The 22,500-nt window shown below is 50.4% G+C and overlaps 1 protein-coding gene across 2 annotated transcripts in view; it reads right to left on the minus strand.

Annotated features, from left to right (window-relative positions):
* znf423 (zinc finger protein 423) overlaps positions 1-22,500 on the minus strand; it is a 157,272-nt gene that overhangs the window by 113,421 nt on the left and 21,351 nt on the right. For both annotated transcript variants that reach the window (XM_031564908.2, XM_031564907.2), the window contains exons 2-3: positions 16,819-16,884; positions 1,892-2,095 (exon numbers count right to left, since the gene is read on the minus strand). In XM_031564908.2, coding sequence (XP_031420768.1) covers positions 1,892-2,095; positions 16,819-16,884 — 270 coding nt within the window. The remainder of the gene's footprint in view (positions 1-1,891; positions 2,096-16,818; positions 16,885-22,500) is intronic.

Below are 22,500 nucleotides of genomic sequence, written 5' to 3' on the forward strand. Positions count from 1 at the left end.
CACACACACACACACACACTTACAGACAGAGGAAGCACAAAGTGCAATTTTTGACCAAACGGTCACAAACACACACGCATACACCGAGACCTGTTTGAATGCCCGTCAAAGACAACATGCCCATCACTCAGAACACCATGGATGTTTACAGACACACACACACACACACACACACACACACACACTCCCATGGGGACTCAGACAACTTAAATTATTCGTCAGCAAGTGTTTTATTTTAAATGTTTACTATTATTAATAATAATAATAATAATACAAATTAATCATAAGCATAATGCTGAAAATAATAATAATAATAACTTATTATATTATAAATAATTCATATTCTGGAGAGAAGGAGTGGGGGAGTGGTGCCCCATTCCCTGAAATCAAATCCCAGTTTTGGGATTATTCCGTAATCTCCAATCTCTCTCTGGGAATCTCTCTATTTTGTCTCTTGTTCTTTTCAAGCCTTTAGCAATTCATGTAATCTCTCTCACCGTCTCAGTCAGTTTTCTCATTTCAACTCTCGGACAAACACACGTGTGGTTTGTTTGAGTACATGTTTGTGCTAATGCCTCTATGTTAGTGGGTTGAGTGGACTGTGTGTTTAGCCAAAATGTATGAAGATGCTGTGGAAACACACACACACAGACACACACACACACACACACTCACAGGATATGCTGGCTATAGGAGCTGGTTCGGGATCACAGTGTGTTTTCTGCTGGTTAAGAAGAGGGCCTTGATTAATCTGAGCCAAAGCAGCTGCCCCTGCAGGGCGACTCAAAGCTTCTCATTAATTACGGCGATTGTGCCAGTATGTGTGTGTGTGTGTGTGTGTGTGTGTGTGTGTGTGTGTGTGTGTGTGTGTGTGTGTGTGTGTGTGTGTGTCTCTACATGTCATTCTGAAACAGACCCACTGACTGTAAAGCCACCTTCAGATAAGAGCAGGCAGACACAGCCACCTCTTGTACTCACTCCCTCTCTCTGTCACACACACACACACACACACACACACAATGAATTGAAGGCCACATACAGCGCCACACGGAACATCACACAATCTGTGTGATTTATACGCTCACACACACCATGATGGAAGACTTCAACCGCGGAGGGACGATACGCAAGATACACCCGCTGTGGCAGCAGAGGAGGACAGTTAGCTCCCAAGGAGTCCGACTGACGGTCACTCACACACACACACACACACACACACACACACACACACACACACACGTACGCACGCACCTGTTCTGTGCAGCGTGACACCCTACATGACAGCCCCTCATCCATTTTAGAGCTCCTCAAAGCTATGCAGTCATTCACTGATCCGACCCTACCCTAGCATGCGCGAGAGCAGAGATGTGGTCTTTACGATGGTATGACTGCAGCTCAAAGCTCTTGTTGTGTATCGTCAGATTCAGATACTATTCTGAAACACACGTTGTGTTCTGCTGAAGAGGAAAGATCAACTAAATAGACTAAATAACAAATGTGTAAGTGTTTTTAATGTTTTTAATGTTTATTCAAAGTATTTTCTTTTTTTCTTGAATTTATTTTCGTGAATGTCATAGCACTTCTGCTTGTTCTCTACGGACGGGTGCTTTATCAGGTACAGTTCTTGTGTTCTTGGCTCTAATATCAGTTCCAGTTACTGTGCAAATTTCAAATCAGGTATTTAATGGTTCCTCGTAGATTTCTGATGGGTTGCATGGTGAGTTTATATTTCGGACTTCAATCAAGCACAATTCACTTCTAAAATGCCATGGACAAAATGGCGTCAAAGTCACACAGTTTAAACAAAGTCACAGAGAGAAGACACACGTGTAAACACACACACACACACACACACACACACACACACACACACACACAAACCCCCTCTTACCTGCAGGGCAATGGTTGGTGCGATGCTCGGTCAACTCAGCCAGGCACTCAAAGTCCTGCTGGCAGTTGTCACAGGTGAAGATGGACTCGTCGTCGAGGTCGTCGTCACCGATGTGATCATCATGGCTGGTCACGCTCTGTTCCCCGTCCTCCACCGCCCCGCGCCCCTCCTTGGAATCCGCCTCCTTCTCCTGAGCAGGAACATCTAAGGACACACACACACACACACACAAGATACAAAAAAACAAAGGTTTAGTTGAACATTTGCACCTTAACTCAATTAAAGCCATGAAGGCATACAACAGTCAGTGGCTCACTTTTATTCCGAATAACATTTTCTTCTACTCAAGGTGATGCTGTTTAACAGCCGTCAGTTTACATGAAATTATTCTCAGCCCTTAACGAAGCTGTGAAAAACTGACCTCACAGCAGACTGCTTCAAACAAATCCAGCCCATTTAACTACAACCTGTCCTCAAAAAGAAAATGTCCCTTGGCCGCGAGTAAAACAGCAATTCTGCCAACTGTTTTAGTGATTCAAGTGACTATCTGCACAGGGTGGGCAGTGAGTGAAACCGCCATGCAAGTAGCTGATCCAATCCCACGGCAGAAGAAACCGTTCTAATGAGAGAACAAAAGAGCGAGAAAGAGAAAAAGGATAGAAAAAGAAAGAGTGAGAAAGAGCGAGGGAGGGCAATGAGGGGTCTAGGAGGAGATGGAGGATGAGGCACGGCTCGGAGGGCGCCCCTTTGCCAGCTCCTAGCCCACAATGGCACTGGTGGCACGCAGTGTGGACCAGTGGAAAAATCTGCCACCCCAATTCTCCAGTCGCCATTGTGGCTCGATTTTCACACCTTATTATCACATTAAACGCTCTGCCTCCAAAAGGACTGCACTGGAGACCGAGCAGAGAGAGAGAAAGAGAGAGAGAGTGTGTGTGTGTGTGTGTGTGTGAGAGAGAGAGGGAGAGAGAGAGAGAGAGAGGGAAGAACAGGGAGGGAGAGCAGGGAGGAAACAAAAGAAAAAAAGGAAGAGAAACAGGAAGGACTGAAAGCAACCCAATCACAGAGGCAAGAGGGAAAGGAGGGATCAAGGTGAGCAAAAGAGGGAGAGAAAGAGGAAAGGTTGACAGTAGAGTGCGCGAGGGAGCGAGTGTGAGTGTGTGTGTGTGTGGGGGGGGTGTGAGTGTGTGTGTGTGTGTGGGGGGGGGGGAGGCAGGCCTGCTCAGCGGCTCCCTGGAGCCTTCCATCCTGTCTAATCATCCTGGACGAGTGCAATCAGAGCGAGGCGGGAGGTGGCCATTCCGCCGCTCCATGCCTCTGATCAGCTCTAATTTGGCCCGAGCCCCGAGTCCTGAGTTCCACCTAACTGCTGCCGCCGCCACGGACTCTCTCTCTCTCTCTCTCTGCTGCTAGTGCTGCCACGGACGGACGGACGGTCTCTCTCTCTCTCTCTCTCTCTCTCTCTGCTGCTGCTGCGAGGGGGAAGGCCAGAGTAAAGCCAGGGTGTTGATTTAGGCCCAAATCCCAGCTCGGGCTACGGGCGGGTGGGAAGGGAGCGAGGGGGCTAGGGGCTTTTGGGCCTTCCGGAGTGGAGTGCGGTGTGGGGATAGAGGAGGGTGAAATGGAGGCGCTCCAGCTCCTTCCTTTCCTCCGCTCTCTCCCCCTCCCTCCCTCCCTCTCTCTCTCTCTCTCTCTCTCTCGCTCTCCCTCTCCCTCTCCCTCTCTCCCACTCATCCCCTTCTCTAACCTCTCTCTCCATCTCCCTCTCCCTCTCTCCCTCTCATCCCCTTTTCTAACCTCTCTCTCTCTCTCTATTCCCTCCAGCTCCCCCTCTCTCTCAGGCCATGGCTGGAAGGGGGAGGTGAGGGCCTGTGGAGGTGGGATGTGGAGGAGGTTGAGGGTGTTTTGGAGGAGAGGAGGGCTGAGGGCTGAGGCCGGGGTGTGTGTGTGTGTGTGTGTGTGTGTGTGTGTGTGTGTGTGTGTGTGTGGGGTGGGGGGCATGATGGCCATCTGTCCAGTGGTGAGAGCACCGTCTGGACGGGGAGAAGAGCGGCCCCTAACTGACAGAGCACTGATAGAGTTCTGAGCTGCAGTTACGAACACACACACACACACACACACAGCAGACTCTCTCTCACACACGTACACACTGCAGACTCTCACACACACACACACAAACTAATAAACCAATCACTTCCCAAGTAGGCATGTATGAAATAAACAGAAAATAACTAAACACACAAACAGATACATCTACACAGACCGAGATGCAAAAGGTGCTTTAACCCCATGATTTCATCCATGAGAGCTTTCAATCTCGTAACAAAATGGAAACTGGCAAAAACACCCTTTCTTTGACACTCTCTCTCTCTCACACACACACACACACACACACACACACACACACACACACACACACACACACACACACACACACACACACACACACACACACACACACACACACCATTCCCCCAGGTGCCCTCATGCCAGAGGTATGGGCACAGCCAACCCAGGCACATGCCAGCACAACCCGCTACCATGGCAACGGGGGAGGAGTCAGACAGGACCTTGTCCCTTGCCACCTCTCTCCCCTCTCTCTGCTCCTCTCTCTGCTCCTCTCTCCGATCCCTCTGCTCCGTCCTCCTCCCCTCTCCATCTATCAACCTTCCTGTGCCTGTCTCATTCCCTGTGATGGACAGAACACAGCAGGGGCGAGGAAGGAGGAGAAGAAGAGGAACGCATGAGAGTAAAGAAAAGGAGGAGGGCAAGGAGAGGTTAGTTTGTTCAACCATCAAATCAGAAACACCCCTCTCTCTCTCTATCTGTGCAGCTCCTAACTCCAGCAGCAGCGACTGTATGGGGCCTCAGAGGGAGGTGACAGTGTGTGTGTGTGTGTGTGTGTGTGTGTGTGTGTGTGCATGTGTTAGGGAGGGTTTTTTATGTTCTCCTGAGCACACTTCATTTAGAGCGCTAGCTACCTCCATTACTGCTCTCTGTGTCAACCCACTACAGGAGGAGAATAACACACACACACACACACACACCCCCCAGCTGCACTAACTCCAGAGCCGTCAGTCATGCTGACAAACACACACTATTGTTTTTACCTCCAGGAGAAAGGGGATTGCTGAGAAGAAGGGGGAGCAGGTGGAGAACTGTGTGTGTGTGTGTGTGTGTGTGTGTGTGTGTGTGTGTGCGCGTGTGTGTGTGTGTGTGTGTGGCAGCCATCGACTGGGGGTATGAGGATGGTGGGTTCATGTGATTCCCCTGATTCCTTTGAAACTGGTTTGGTAGGGCTTCAGAAACAAACAAAAAGGCACACACAAACACACACCTGAACCCCCATGCATACTGGGATCTGCTTACACACACACACCTACATATTCACACCAGATTTCACCCCTACACACAAACACACACACACACACACACACACACACACACACACACTGTACAGAGCTGTATGGCGCACTGAGGTCACTCCTAATAAGGTACGGCTGGGCTGGTTCAGTGAGGCAGTTGAGTATTTTCAAACATAATTCAAAGTGAGGGGGGGGGGACCCAAATGAAATCAGCCCCTTTGCTGGAAGTGGCGTCTGAGGAGACTAATAATTTCTAAAGAGCTATTCAGACCAACAAGGCCCCTTTATACATGCACACGCACTCTTGGATCCCATATATCTCCCCAAATCACCCCCCTCATTGGCCGGGAGGACTGCCAATATACAGCGCCGACGAATCCTTTGAAAGCACCGTGGCTCGAGGGGGCGGTGCTGCCTTAACAGCGCATTGGGGATGATGTGACTGCTGCCTTGCAGAGGCTGTGCTTGTAAGTCGTTTAATGCCACCTATTGTCTGCAATCCTCAGAGCAGCGCCGATGAACAGCAAAGGCTCAGAGAAGAAATAAAAAGCCACGGATTACATACTACTACCTACCAACATTTGATTTGTCATGTTTATAGGCTCGAACTGATTGAAAGAACATGCATGCTTTATACACAAAATGGCTTAAATGTGCAGTGAGGTCATTCTGAACTACACTATAATTATGACCTCACAATATTTGACCATTCGTATAGTGTAGAGTGATTGCACAGACCCTGAAACACATCAAACGGACATGGTAACTGATTTAACACATCCTAAGATATCAGAGGAAGAACACATCCTAAACTACAAGAGGAACACATCCTAAACTACAAGAGGAACTGATCCTAAACTACAAGAGGAACAGATCCTAAACTACTACAGGAACACATCCTAAACTACAAGAGGAACAGATCCTAAACTACTACAGGAACAGATCCTAAACTACAAGAGGAACTGATCCTAAACTACAAGAGGAACAGATCCTAAACTACTACAGGAACAGATCCTAAACTACAAGAGGAAGAACCGATCCTAAACTACTACAGGAACAGATCCTAAACTACTACAGGAACAGATCCTAAACTACAAGAGGAACAGATGCTAAGCTATTAGACCAGGATATGCTAAGCTACTAGAGGAACAGATCCTAAGCTATAGGAAGAGAGTCCTAAAGATGGATACTTCTCTTGAAAAGTCACATACACAGATTACTACCTAAATTCAACCACATTTAAGATACACCAATATTACATATCTGACAGTACAACTTTCTGTTCTCATTTCCCCCCTCAGCACCTTTGCCGGTGTGTGTGTGTGTGTGTGTGTTTTATCTCTGTTTTTTTTTTGTGGCGGGGTGGTAGGATACACCACCCATGTGGCCCCCCGTCCTGAGCAGAAGCCTCTGCTTAATGAGGGGCTCTGGGTTCCCCGGGGGGTCCCAGGGGTCCCTCTCCTCTCCCCCGTCCCGCGCCACACTATGCCACCCCTGCCTGGGCCAGCTGCAGCGCCCGGCCGGCCCCCTCTCTACAGAGAGCCATTATCTCTGAGTAACAGACTGTCCCAGCGCCAAGAGTCTTCAAATACACACACTCACTCACATGCACACTAACACACACACACACACACACACACACGCACACACACACACACACGCACAAGTATGTACACACATGCCCACACAGTCCAACGCAAACACACTCACATGCACAAGGAGTTACATACACACACATAAACACACTAGCACACACATACATACATAAATATGAGCACATGCTAACACAGACATACACAAACACACACACAGAAACCACAGCTCGTACTCGCTCCCTGAGAGAGATTTAATGTGCCATGATTTCCATTAGCTGCACATTCAGATTCAGTCATTCTCAAACACACCATTTTGACCAGGCTGTGACCAGTTTCTGAGCACTGAGCCATGTGAATACCACTACTCTATATTCCTTCTCCATTAGATATGCTGACAATTGGCTGACCAACTAGGCAACAATTTACGTTATTCTTATGACAGAATTGTCATTAACTCCCACGACTAATAGTCTGTCTGTGAGTAAACCTTTATCAGCTGGCGTAAGAGATTTAATATTAACAACTGTGATATATGTAATATATACACCTAGTCTGTCCTATTTACTTAATATTAACAACTGTGATATGTGATATATACACCTAGTCTGTCCTATTTACTTAATATGAACAACTGTAGATCTGATGTATTGGAGGGGCCTGTGCACTCCCAAGCTAATCTCTCCGTTTAGGCGTGTCTTTATTTAAAAGTATGTAAATCACCTTTAGAGCACTAAGACATGTTTTCCTTAAGTTAGGCTCTGGGGGTTAGCAATGATCTTAATTCATCATTAACTTTCATTTGGAGGTAGGGGCCAGGGGGCTAATATCAACACAGGGGCAATAAAGACACCACCCCCCCCCCCCCCCCCTCGCTCTCTCACTCTCTCTCTCTCTCTCTCTCTCTCTCTCTCTCTCTCTCTCTCTCTCTCTCTCTCTCTCTCTCTCTCTCCCCCCCCCTCCCCCCTCTCTCTCACTCTCTCTCTCCCCTACTCTCCTCTTCCTCCACCTCTCCCTCTCTCACTCTCTCTCTCTCCTGCCCCCCATCTCTCTCTCCTCTTAATCCACCTCTCTCCCTCTCTCGCTCTCTCTCCTGTCCCCCACCTCTCTCTCACTCTCTCCATCTTCCCTCCTCCTCCCCCACACCATCTCGAAGGAAAGACAAACAGCCATGTTTGTGTGGGGTAATTAGATGAAGAGAAGTGAATTAGTAGAATCCACAGCGCAGGAGTGAAGCAGAGCAGAGCTCCGCCTTACTGGGACCTGCTAATTACCCCTCGTTAGGTTCATGTGCTTTTCCCTCACTTCAGTCCTCTTCCCCTTTTTTCCTCCCCCCATTTCTCTTCTTTTAATGGCGCAATGCTGCGGCTCACTCCAACACTGGATGCAGTTAGCTCAGCTGTGAGGGGGGGGGGGGGCTAACTGTGACACACACACACACACACGTTGGGGGCAGAGGGCTATTGGTGGCAAGAGGGGTGCTAACGCCAACATGCAGCGAGATGACCATGTGTCTGAGTCGAAAAGGCCCGTTCAAAACATCACGTCACACATTAACACAGTTCCACAGGACCTTGGCATTGAGTTCGGACTAGTAAATGTAGTGGAGTGAATGTGATGGGGGATATTTATAATAACAATGAAAAAAATAAGACGACTGTGAGTCAAGCAGAACAGTGGTTGGTTGGGGACTGCCCTTTACAGGCATCTTCTGATGCACAGTTTTCCCTTCCTGAAGTACACACACTAACACAAACCCACACACACACTAACACAAAATCCCCCACACAAACACAAAACCACACACCCCCCCACACACACACTAACACACACACACGCATGCTCCCAGCTCCCCCAAGGCCTCCAGTGGATGTGGTCATGGATATAAAACTGAGTCCAACTAGTGACTGTAAACACGCGCTCGCGGGCCAGTGAGGGGGGATATCCAGTTATGAGGTCATCGACAGAGAACGGCGCGACAGACTTAACGAAGTGCTTCAGTGAGTCCTTAGTGACCCACTGAGAGAGAGAGAGAGAGAGAGAGAGAGAGAGAGAGAGAGCGAGCAGGAGAAAAAGGGAGAGGTTGGGAGAGGAGAGAAAGAGGGAGAGAAGGACAGAGCGAGAGAAAGAGGCAGAGGGTGGGAGAGAAGAGAAAGAAAAGAGTGGGAGGAGAGGATGGAAAGCAAATAGAAAAAAACAATTGGAAGGAGTGTGTGTGTGTGTGTGTGTGTGTGTGTGTGTGTGTGTGTGTGTGTGTGTGTGTGTAAGGAGTCAATGAAAACAGTGAGAAAGACAAAAACAAGATGTGCAATACAGAGAGAGAGAGAGAGAAAAAGAGATAGATAACATGGTGGAAAGAGAAAGGATGGGACCATAACAAGTGTGTGTAGTGTTATGGTGTATATAGACATGCGTGTTACTGCGAAAATAGTATACTGTGTGTGTGTGGGTGTGTGTGTGTATACTGGCAGCTGAGAGGAGTTAGGAGAGTGTCTCATGCCCATAGACATGAAGCTGTGGGCTGCTGATCTCCAGTCTTGGCAAACGCACACACACACACACACACACACACACACACACACACACAGGCCCCCTCCCAGGCACCCCTAGCACTCCAGCACCCGACCCCCACCCCCCACCCCCTGCACCTAGGCTGGGAGCTGGAAAAATACAAGCTCCAAGTTCAACAAGACCTCAGCTTCTCTCGAAAGAAAACATCTACAGTACAAGGCAGCCTTTCAACTTTGGGAGAGTGTGTGTGTGTGTGTGTGTGTGTGTGTGTGTGTGTGTGTGTGTGTGTGTGTGTGTGTGTGTGTGTGTGTGTGTGTGTGGGTGCGCATGTGAGTTCAGAGTGTGTGCGTCACCATCACACACTCCCACATACACACCTTGCCGCCAAATGTAGTGCAAAACATATCTGTGTGTGAGTGTGTGGGACTGTGTCTGGGTGTTTCTTTTGGAGAAAGAGAGAGTTATAGACAGAGAGGAGAAGGGAAGGGAGGGGAGGAGAGGAGAGGAGAGGACACGACTTGATCATCAGCAACTCTGGGCTTGATTAATCACACCTGGTCCCATCACTTAACCACAGCACACCTGTCCAGATCCATTACCTGTCCTGTCCACGCTCACCACCCCGCCGATCAGAAATATTAGCAGAGTGGCAGGATGAGCCAAACGCTGACAACTTCACTCATATCAGCAGACACACTCTTATGATCGCTGACATACGGCCATCTCCTTCTACCCACCCAACAGAGGCCATAACATCTCTTCCTACCCACCCAACAGAGGCCCTAGCATCTCTTTCTACCCACCCAACTGAGGCCCTAGCATCGCTGTTTAAGAAAGGTAATTGAGCCCCGAGCCCCGAGCCCCTAACCCCCCGCTGAAATAAAGTGCTCTGACCTAAGTGGCTACTGTAGTTAGTGGACCTGATGCAAAAATCCCCATTTAGATGAAATGATTCGATCCTTTGCAGCTGGAATGCTCATGACCCGGTAGACTGTGCTCTGTGGGGAAGTCCAAGGTTGGGTTAGGGCCTGTCCCTCTCCAAATGCAGAGTCCAAATGTGGTTTCCAGCTTGCAAAAGCAGAAAGTCTAAACAGTCTATGAGTCTATGTAGTCCGGGACTGGAATGTTTGGTTCTGAGACGGGAGTTGGGCAAATGCTCTCCACCAATCAGATCTGAGCCTGGCTGGGTTTGAATGGACCCATTATTGGGGTGCTGAGCCCAGAGGACAGGGAATGGTCTTGGGTTGGATTGGGGAGACTACCGTGTGTTGGGTTCTGGACTGGTTTAGGTTCTGGGTCTTTTGTGTGTGTGTGTGTGTGTGTGTGTGTGTGTGTGTGTGTGTGTGTGTGTGTGTGTGTGTGTGTGTGTGTGTGTGGCTCCAGCAGGTGCAGGCCAGCCCCTCCTCCCTCAGCTGCCCTCTCTAGGGACTCCTCTCCCTCCTCTCACCTCTCACCTCCTCCTCCCCTCCCCTCTCCTCTCCTCTCCTCTCCTCTCCTCTCCTCTCGCCCAGCCTCGCCTCCACACAGTAAATACGGACACTATTTAAAGCAGGCCCCTTTTTTCCTCTCTCTCTCCCTCACTCTTTCTCTCCTCCACTCCTCCTCTGTTCTTTGCCTCGCCTCCTCTGGCCATCATCTCTCTCTGGCTCTCTCTCTTTCTCTTTCTCTTTCTCTGTCTCTCTCTCTCTCTCTCTTTCGCTTTCTCTCTGTGTTATTTCACACTCCTCTGCTTCCCCCGGGATGGCAGAGAGGCAGAGTGTGTACCAGCATCCCTCCTGAGAGGCCCAGGAACGAGGGAGTGCAGCACCCAACGCCTGCGAGCAGGCAGAGAGAGGGGGAGAGACAGAGAGAGAGAAAGAAAGAAAGAAAGAGAGCGGAAGCGAGGGATGATGAAAGAGAGCATCACGAAAGAGTGGAAATTAAATCACACACAAACAGCGTGACAGCTGCTCGCCAATGCCATCACCTGTTCCAGTCTGTGGCTTTGTGCAAGCATGTGTGCATGCGTACACACACACACACACACACACACACACACACACAGACACACAGACACACAATCACAGGCGAGGCAAATATGACACACACGACATACACACAGACACATGCCTCGTCTTCACACATTAAAACTGTTTTCCTGTGGTTGCCTTGGGGAAATTAAAAATATATTATGGACCTCCAGAGGCTCAGGGAGAAACTGGGAGAGGGAGAAAGGACAGAGGGACAAATGAGAGAGAGAATGAGTAAGAAAGCAACTGAGAAAGAGGAAAGAGAGAGAGAAAGAATTTGTGCGTGTGTGTGTGTGTTGGTGTTGGTGTCCCCTTTCCCATCTGTGTCCAGGGTGTCATTATGAAAGGGTCATGCTGAAGATAGGGAGACTATCACAGTGAACCCAGACAGCAATGAGGGTCACAATTCCTCCCCCCCCTCCGTCTCCGATCTCTCCAACCCACCCTCCCTCACTCTCTCCACCTCCTCACTATTCCCCCCCCCCACACACACAAACACACACTCTCTGTGTCTGTGTCTGTCCCTCTCCCTCTCCTCTCCTCTCCTTTCCTTTCCTTTCCTCTCCCCCCTCCCTCCCGTCATCCAAGTGGGAAAATAAAAAACAGGATTCTTTCCCCGGACACTTGGCTCCCGCTCAGGTTAGTGTCCAGAGGGGACGGAGCGCGTGCGCAGCCACGAGACTGACTGACATCTCACTCAGTGCACACACACACACACACACACACACACACACACACACACACACACACACACACACACTAACACACAAACATAGAACATGAAAAAGAAAACACACACACACTCTAACACACACACACACACAGCCATCATAAATATATACACAGCCGAAAACAAAACACAGTAAAGTCTGGAACACCACCACATAAATACACATAAACACTTTCAATGTAAACCACCTACAGGCAATGATACGGCACAGCCAGACTCCTATTATACAACACAAACACATCGTAGTCAAACATGCACACGCACACACTCACACACACACATACGAAAACACATGAAAGGGCTTTGTTAAAAAGTAATAATGTTGGCTTATCGCTCTATGTTACACACACATCTGTTTATGTTTTTATCTTCCTCAGAGTAGAAACCTTGTACCGAAAAAAAAAATCTCAGATTCCAACTTTTTAATGTGCACAAAGTTTCACGGGGAGGACCATAAAAAAGGGTCATAATCCAACCAACACGCTTTGGAGGACTTCGATCTGACCACTGACCGGACCACATGAACAGGACTACAAACCTTCAGTATGGAGCTTACTCTAGAACCCAAAAGAACTACATTTCCCTGAGCCATACATACAGAACCTAAACTAACAGAACCACTGTCTGGAACCGGTAGCAGTTGAAGTCCCGAAGGGTCGGACCGTGAGAGCTGATCTATAAGACAGGAAGCTCTCCTCGGGCGCTGCGAAACCTGAACGTACAGGCAACACCAAATCAGCCGTGTTTGGCATCGCAGCTTTCGCTGCATGGTGAGGTCATACCGTCGGTAATCTGCAGCAGGCAGGAGAGAGGATGGGAAGAGGGGGGGTTGTCTGTGTGTCTGATCAATGTGAGTGTGTGTGTATCTGGTGTGTGTGTGTGAATATGTGGTGTGTGTGTGTGTGTGTGTGTGGGGGGGGGGGGGGCTTTGTCTGCGTGTCTGATCGGTAGTGTGTGTGTATATGGGGGTTGTCTGCGTGTCTGATCAGGGTGGGTGGGTGTGTGTGTGTGTGTGTGTGTGTGTGCGTCAGTGCATGTGTGCATGTGTGTGTGTGTGTGTGTGTTGAGGTATTGGCTGCTGCGACAGAGGCCCGGCTCGTAGCCAGCAGAGGAAGTGAAGGCAGCCGCACACACAGTGGAGTTCCGTTAGCTGGGCTCAGTTACAGCCCCAGACTGTTACCCACGACCCGCTCCAGGGGGACATGAGCTGGCTTTTTCCACGATGAATCACACGTCCACATGGACAGGGTGCGTGCCTGTGTGTGTGTGTGCGCATGTGTGTGGGTGGGAGAGCGTTTGGGTGAGTGCGTGTGTGTGTCCGTCTGTGTGTGTATGTGGGTGTGTGTGTGTGTGTGTGTGTGTGTTTCTCTTCGTGTGTGGGTAAGTGTGTGTGTGTGTGTGTGTGTGTGTGTGTGTGTGTGCGTGTGTGTGTGCGCACACATGCGAGTGTGTGTGGGTGGGTGTCAAAACGAGGAGGTGTATTGTGTGTGCTCCTGCAGAGTCTGTAAGCTGGTCAAAAACCTGTAGTTATGCACTTCAGGCCTGTTCAGACATATGTGTGTGTGTGTGTGTGTGTGTGTGTGTGTGTGTGTGTGTGTGTGTGTGTGTGAGACGTACATTGTGTGTGATGTGCGCTGAAAGCAAGTGTGTGCTTGGCCTTTCCACACATTAGTTTCCCCATCAGTCAGTGGTCTCCTTTCAAGCCATTGTTCGAGTGCGTGTGCAATCAGTGGGAGCCTTTTGTGTTTCTGTGAGTCAAGCCATTGCATACACACATTATCGTACGCGTGCGTCTTTGTGTGTGTGTGTGTGTGTGTGTGTGTGTGTGTGTGTGTGTGTGTGTGTGTGTGTGTGTATATACAAGAGTGAATAGCTTTCCAAAAAGAATGAGGGAGAACAATGTTCCAACTTTACAGCCTGAAAGCAGTTATCACCCCCCCCCCCCCCCCTGAAAGATATGACAAACATCCACGTCTCAGTCAACCAACCCATTCCCCCCATATCACCCACTCCACTCAAGCTCCATCTCCCTCCCTCTGTCTCTTGCTCCATCTCTCTTTCCCTCCCTCTGTCTGTGTCTCTCCATCCCTCTCTCCCTCTCTCTCTCTCCCAGTCTCTAGTGTCAGACCTGGCTGGTTTTCTGTCTTTTCTCCTTCCCTCCTCTCTCCCTCTGGGCTGGGGAGGGCTGGGTTGTTTTTCTGTCTCAGGGAGCTGGAGGTGGGGAGGGAGGGAGGGAAGGAGGGAGGGAGGGAAGGAGGGAGAGAGGACGAGGAGGGAGGGAGGGAAGGACGGAGGGAGGGAGGGAGGAAGAGGGGGGGGGAGCACCTCCGGCCCATTCCCCTACGGGACGCAGCAATGGGGCCCTTCGAGGCCCTCTGGGCCATGCAGGCAGGGGGTGGTGTGTGTGTGTGTGTGTGTGTGTGTGTGTGTATGTGTATGTAAGGGGCTCTTTCCTCCAAACACGCACACACCCCCCACCACCATTCTTTCCAAACTCAACACACATTTTCCAGAGAAAAGGAAAGGAGGGGGACAGAGAGAGAGAGAGAGAGAGAGAGAGAGAGATGAATTTAATACCAGGAAAAGCCTGCCAGTGTCCTTGTCGACATCATCTCCCAGGGAATATGGGGAAGGAAGGTTTTTTATCTTTTTAAATAAGAAATGGCGAGCAGCCCCCCTGAGCCCCAGCACAGCAGCACAAACAAACACGCCAGAGACACACTCAGGAATGGAGAGAAGGAAGAGAGAGAGAGAGAGACACAGGAGGACAAGAACAGGTACAAAGTCGAAGGGAAGGGATGGGAGGAGGGTGACAAAAACACAGAGGAATGGAGAGACAGAAAGAAAAAGGGGGGGGGGAACAAAGAGAGGAGCTGAGGGAAGTAGCAGGCTGAGGGAGAGAAAAGAGAGAGAGAGAGAGAGAGACAGATGGAGAGAAACAGGGTGATAGAATGAGTGCGAGAGAGAGAGAGAGAGAGGGAGGGAGAGAGAGAGAGAGAGGAGGGTTAGCGAGAGCACTGGGACTCCCCTTCCTGCTGTATCTCACACACACAGCACTTTCCAGCCACCCCGGACCCCCGTCAGCACCCCCGCACTCCCGCGGGGCAGGTTAGGAGAGGGCCCGCACGTCACCCCTCCCCCCGCCCTCCCCCCCTGGGGCCCACACTTTCCGATTCCCACTCCCAGCTGAGCTCACCGGGAACACGGAACACAGGCGTGCCTCTCGCTCTCTCCATCTCCATCTCGCCCTCTCTCTTCATCTCGCTCTCCCTCTCTATCGCTTTCTTTCTCTCTGCCTCTCTCTATCGCTCTCTTTCTCTCTACATCTCTCCATCACTCTCTTTCAATCGTCCTCTCTCTCCATCTCTATCGCGCTCTTTCTCTCTCCGACCCTCTCTCCACCTCTCTCTCTCCCTTTCTCTTGCTCCATCACTCTCTTTCTCTCTCTCTCTCTCTACAGAGTAGAAACACTTGTGCACTGTCTGATGGGCTTTGAGTTCAGAGCCAAGCCCACATCCAGATAGAGATCTCGCTCTTGAAGCCCGATGCGGCGCTCCGTTGCGTGAGGAGACTTAATGCACATCCAGACAGCCGAGCCGCCATCACCGCACATGTGCGGCTGTGGCCTGGGAGGTCATGTGACCGTCAGACAGCCAATCAGAGCAGCGAGCCGCTGACAGAACACAACTGTAGCTGAGTGGAGAAGGCAATGTTGGGAACCAATCGGAGCAGAGGGATTATGAATACTGCTCAGTGATTGGACGTCGAGCAGAGACTAGAGGGACGTCGGAGAGTGATTTTGTTCTAGTGTTCCAGAACCGAGGCCAAGCACAGAGCCGAGCCGAGCAGAGCAGAGCAGAGCAGAGCCGAGCAGAGCGTGATGACAGACGGGTTTGAACCCACTGACACGGGCCAACTGAGACCCTGGAGGCGGACATCTTGGAGCACATGGGAGATGATGCACACACACAGACACGCGCACACACACACACACACACACACACACACACACTCACACTCACACTCCACAGGAAGCCAGAGGCAGCCAGAGGATCCGTGTACACCTGGATTCAGGTCCCCTGTGCCCTGTGAAGAACACTCCCTCTCTGCATACATACGTGTCCCCCTGCCTGTTTTTGTTTCTTTCTCTCTCTCTCTCTTCCTCTCCTGCTAGGAGTCTCCATGGTCGACCTCTCTCTCTCGCTCACTCCATTTCCTGCTCCCTCACCTATATCCCCTTTCTTCCCTTTACCCACTCTTTCTCTCTCTCTCTCTGGTCCACTGACTTGCTCTATATCCTACTGTCCATCCATCCTACTGTCCATCTCTCCTGCTGTCTCTGATTGTTCTATCTCTTTCTCTCTCTCAGTCTCTCTCTGTCTCTCTCTCACTCTGTCTGTCTGTCTGTCTGTGTCTACCTGTCTGTCTGCCTGTCTGCCCGTCTGCCTGCCTACCTGCCTACCTGCCTGCATGCCTCAGTTTACTACCTCTCCTTCCCTCCCTCCTCAGCCCCTCTCTCTCTCTCTCCCTCCATCTCTGTGGATGTGGGCTATAGGCCATGTGGAATTGATATTAGAGACTTTAGAGGAGGTTCGGTGCGGGTCCGTGAGGGGCTGGAATGTGACATCTCCAACAGGCTCTCACTCGCACCCGTGGCCCAAGCACCTAATGACGGCACACGATGCACCCAAAACAACAACAACAACAAAAATGTCCATACCTGTTTGGACCGACGAGGAGTCCCAGCTGCCCGCAAACTCCGTCGACGTCTCACCCTCCTCGACCGCTGCACGGACACAGACAGATGAAAGAGAGAGAGAGAGAGAGAGAGAGAGAGAGAGATGTAGGGAAAAGAAAAAAGGGCATTGGTTAGACAACAACACCACTTGCTTGAAGAACGTGCTCTCTAAAAAAAATACTACTTCTGTGTAAATCTCACAAACAAATATTCCTGAAAGTCTACTAAGAGAAGCCTAGCAACATAAAACAAGGAGGAGGAGGAAGTGGGGGTGGGAGGGGGGGCACAAACGACGAGTATAACACAGGGAATGACACGAGACGCAGTCTTGCGTGTGATTGGGTGAACTTCAAAGCACTTCTGTGGAGCGTGTGTGCGGCTGTCTGCTTTGTACGGCTTGTTTTCATGTTCTTTTTAAGAGGTGCAAAAAACAGGTAGGCAAACAACAGGATCAGAGACGGAGTGTGTGTGCGTGTGTGTGTGTGTGTGTGTGTGTGTGTGTGTGTGTGTGTGTGTGTGTGTGTGTGTGTGTGAAATGAAGGTTTTCCTGGGCACACAGGAGAGACGAGTGGAGGAAGGAAGGAAGCACTGCTGCCACACAAACAGGAAATGGCAGCCGTCAGGACACAATGAACACATTCCCCCACCTCTACTCAACCTTCTACAGGCCAGCTTTACTCCATCAGGACACAAACACACACACACACACACACACACACACACACACACACACACACACACACACACACACACACAGGCAAACATAATTGATGTGCATGTTTTTGTAAGACAAAGGGAATCTCTTTTTACACATACACACATAAACACACACACAGGCACACACACACACACACACACACAGCTTAAGTAACCAGGTGCCTGGTTAGCAGTACTAGTAGTCCCTTTCATAAGAGAGCTGTGAGAACAGACTTGCACATCCACCACGGTACAAAGGCCAGCAAATGTGCCAGCAGTGTGGAGTTCTCTCTCTCACACAGACACACACACACACACACGCACACACAGAGAAGAAAAGCAAAACCCGAAGGCTGAGCTGAAACCCTGACCAGAGCGGAAAGGATCGTTCGTGCTGGAGGAAAATGTGGTTAGATGTGCTCCCCCTGGCACGGCACAGCACTGCAGATTCTCTAAACCACTTCCTCAAACCCCCCCATGCCCCCCCCCCCCCCCCCTCAAGAGTCCCTATGCTCCACCTCCCCCCACCCCAACAAACCCCCAGAGCGCAGCCAGCCCTGCCAGCCTGAACACATTCTTTCCATGTTATATGCTCATCATGAGCACAAGGGCTTTGGGCACACACACACACACACACACACCACACAGACATACAGTCACACAAACACACACACACATACCAGCATACGGACAAATCTGTCTCCACACACTGATGCACCATCACACACACACACAAACACACACACACTGTTTCTAAGGCGAGAAAACACACACACACACACACACACACACACACTCCTGTGGTCCAAGCGTCTCTCAGCAGGGTGGTCGGTGTGAACTCAGCTCCAGTGACACACGAGTGTTTCATATTCCGCCTCCCAGCCAAGGGCAACAGGCTCTGAGCTCTCCCTAAAGCTGGCCCACTCCGCACCCCCTCCTCTACACTCCTCTCCTCTACTCTTCCCTCCTCTACTCCCCCCCCCCCCCCCCAACCCCCAGGCTCCTCACCCCCACCCCTGCCACTTCCCTGCCCACTGCCAGGGGCTAGGCCCTGGGACACACGTGTTGGACAGGCAGGGTCTGCTCCAGAATGGCCCGCTTGTTAGGAGGCCGAGGACTGGAGCCTGAGAACCGAGGGCCAGGAGGCTCCCCGCACGCCAGGGTCCAACTCCTGGTTCTGTGCCGACGCACCTCACACACACACACACGGCAGAGTCCAACTCCTGGGTGTGTGCCGACGCACCTCACACACACACACACACACACACACACACACACACACACACACACACACACACACACACACACACACACACACACACACACACACACACTCGGCAGAGTCCAACTCCTGGGTGTGTGCCGACGCACCACACACACACACAAACTCACACGGCAGAGTCCAACTCCAGGGTGTGTGCCGATGCACCTCACACGTCTCAATCTTTCACTAGTGGTCCTCCTCTTCTTCCCTCTTCCCTCTCTGCCCTTTCCTCCTCCTCACTCCCTCATCTGTACTCTTCCCATCCTTTTTCTTTCACTCTTTATCAGTCCTCTTGCTTCTCTCCCTCCCTCCCTCCCTCCTTCCTTCCCTTCCTTCCCTTCCTTCCCTCCCTTCCTCTCTCCCCCTCTCTCCCTGTACTTTTCCTACTCCATTTTCTCTCTTTCTCCCTCTCTGACTGACAATCTCTCTCTCCCTCTCCCTCCCTCTCTCCCTCCCTCCATCTCTCTGGACTTAGGTTAAGCCCAGCCCAGTTTGGCTGCACATGCCCCGTCTCTCTCCCTGGACCTGCTCTTTCAGAAACTTCTCTTCCTTGCTCCTGTCAATACCTCTGTCGTTCCATAACCCCTCCACTTCCCAACGGAACTCCGTGCACAGTCGGCGTTCCCGGCTCTGACGCCTCTCCGGCATGATGTTGTTCTTCCCCGAGACCAAGCCTCCTCAGCGGCTTTTCCAGTAAATGCCGGGTGGAACACTGGCCGGCGCGGCCCGTCCAACACTCCAACCCACCCCCATTAGGCCAAGTCAGGCCAGGCTAATACATACTAATGTGTGTGTGTGTGTGTGTGTGTGAGAGAGAATGTGTATGGTCTTCCAGGCCCACACTGGCTTCACAACACAACAAACATGGCAAGTGCACACACACACACACACACACACACACACACACACACACACACACACACAAGAAGCTGGTTGTTAGCATCTCACTCTCGCTGCTTGGGTTAGCACAGACAGGGACCTTCAGCACAGCTCACTGGCAAACAAAGACCCCCCACCCCCCCCCCCCCCAAAAAAAGGTCCCCCCACCACCACCCCCCCCAAAAAAAGGTCCCCCCGACAGATTATTTCTCATTTCTTCTTCTTTCCCATCCGCTGAAAGAGAGAGGATGAAGGGAGAAAAGGGAGTGGTTCTCCCAACACAAACACAACCCAGGACGCACGGTTGAGACGGGAAATCCAGGAGCTTGATTCTTGAAGACATGACTTCCCAGAGGAGGGATGGGGAGAAGAAAAAAAACATTAAATTACACCCAATAACAGGGGCACTCATCCTGCATTAAATGCCTCATTAGAGCCAGAATATTGGAGGGTATTCAGGCAGAGAGACAGAGCGGTGGTGGCAGTGTGTATGTGTGTGCGCGAGCGATAGAGAGTGTGTGTGTGTGTGTGCGTGTGTGTGTTGTCTGTGTGTGCGCAAGCGAGAGAGTGTGTGTGTGTGTGTGTGTGTGTGTGTGTGTGTGTGTGTGTGTGTGTGTGTGTGTGTGTGTGTGTGTGTGTGTGTGTGTGTGTGTGTGTTTGAAGAAGGGTTGGATGGTACAAAGCCAGACAATACCTCCACATTCAATGCCAGTGCGACTGCCAGTCTATTCACCTCCAGGCAACAACACAATAACACACACACACACACACAAACACACACAAACAATGGAGCCAGAGGCACTGTCAGCCCTGCACCTCCCACACTGTTCTGTTCTGAACCACTGGGTCAACATCCAACTTGGAGAGACTTCACCCACTAGACACATGTTAGCACACACACACACACACACACACACACACACACACACACTCATATCACAGACTACAATTCCTACATTCACGCAGCATCTCAAAGCAACGATGTGGCCATATGTGTCCTGGCAGCATCCTCATACAACGGCGTTACCATGGTGAGATGGGATGACATCACTCGAGTGACACAGGCAAACGTGCAAGGTGCACACAGACCAAACACACACACACACACACACACCAAAACAAAAAACACACACATTCGAACAAACAAAACACACACACACACACACACACACACACACACACACACACACACACACATTTATGAACATACACAAGATGTGCAGCCGACATTAACATACATCTGCAGACATAGAGTGCACACACACACACACACACACACAAACACACAGGTGTGGCGGAGTAAGGACAATGGCGGCGGGATGGGCTCAGCAGATGTGCACCACAGGGTTACAGCTGTTTCCCATGGCGACGATACTGCACTGAGTCAAACCCTCCAACCCAATCAAAAAAGAAAGAATGAAAGCGAGAGAGGGGGGAGAGAGAAACAGAGAGAGAGAGAGAGAGAGAGAGAGATATGCAGAGAGAAAAAGGGACCCTGTGGATTATGAAGACCTCACAGTGCGCTCACCACGTTGCACAAACAAAGCCCAACTCACAGAGAAAGACCACATAAGTGAGAGGGGGAGAGAGAGAGAGAGAGAGAGAGAGAGAGAGAGAGAGAGAAAGAAAGAGAGAGAGAGAGAGAGAAAAAGAGGACTAAGAAGAAGACAGCAAGAGGAAGAGGAGGGAGGGAAAACGGGAGAACATAAAAGGTAAAAAGTCATTAGAAAGAGATAAAAAAAAAAACATTCTAATAAAAGCATTTTCCTGATTTTTCTGCTGGGAATTGCTTGCCTTCATTAGCAGTGTGAGGGTATTAATTTATTTCCATATTTATACCCCCCTCTATGTCCCCTGAGTGCCAAGCACTGGGAGTGTGAACCCAGAAAGCAGTGGGGGGGCACGGTCTGGGAGTATGTGCATGCATGTGTGTGTGTGTGTGTGTGTGTGTGTGTGTGTTTGAGTCTGAATGAGATTGTGTGACTGTGTGTGTATCTGAATGTAGTGTTTTTGTGAGTGTGAAAGTGTGTGTGTGTGTTTGTGTTTATATTGGTACTGAGTATAATTGGAAGTGTGTAAATAATGTGAACTGAATGAACACAGAAGAAAACTTCACTACGACGCAGACAGGTGAAACCAACCTCTACAGACCCAAGTCATATTTTTCTAGAAGTTTCCTCTCGTCATTTCCACCACCTCCACACCGGTACCCATCCGACCCCCTTTTCCCTACCCTACCAAATGTCAGCAGTTAGCGCTCCTCTATAAAACAACAGAGCTAATCCGGAGGGGTGCGCTAGCACTAATGACTCCAGCATGTTGGAGCGGGGGGTTACCTTGGATACCCTCGGAGCACGAGTACGAGCGGCGGCCAGACGGAGCTCCACTCGCAGGCCTGCCATGCAGATGTGAGACGGATCGCTTCCGCCCCCAACACCAAGCCATCCACCAGCCGAGGGGGAGGCTGCTTATGAGTGCCCTTATGAGTGACAGAGAATGCTGTGTGTATGTGTGTGTGTGTGTGCGAGCTTGAATGCAATGCAGCAAACTCTGAATGTGTGTAGATAAATAGGAAATAAGGAGTTGATGACGTGAAATGATTTTAGGCCTTTTCTATTTCATTTCGAACTGCACATATTACAGTCTGTGTTCGTTTCTGTGTGTGTGTGTGTTTCTGTGTGTGTGTGTGTGTGTGTGTGTGTGTGTGTGTGTGTGTGTGTGTGTTTCTGTGTGTGTGTGTGTGTTAGGTTGGAGCAGAATAAGTCTGCATCCCACAGAAAGCATTAAGTGTTTATCAGCATTGCAGGGGTGGACCGCGCGCTCGC

The sequence above is a fragment of the Clupea harengus genome, chromosome 3 (assembly GCF_900700415.2).
Source record: "Clupea harengus chromosome 3, Ch_v2.0.2, whole genome shotgun sequence".
Lineage (NCBI taxonomy): Eukaryota > Metazoa > Chordata > Actinopteri > Clupeiformes > Clupeidae > Clupea > Clupea harengus.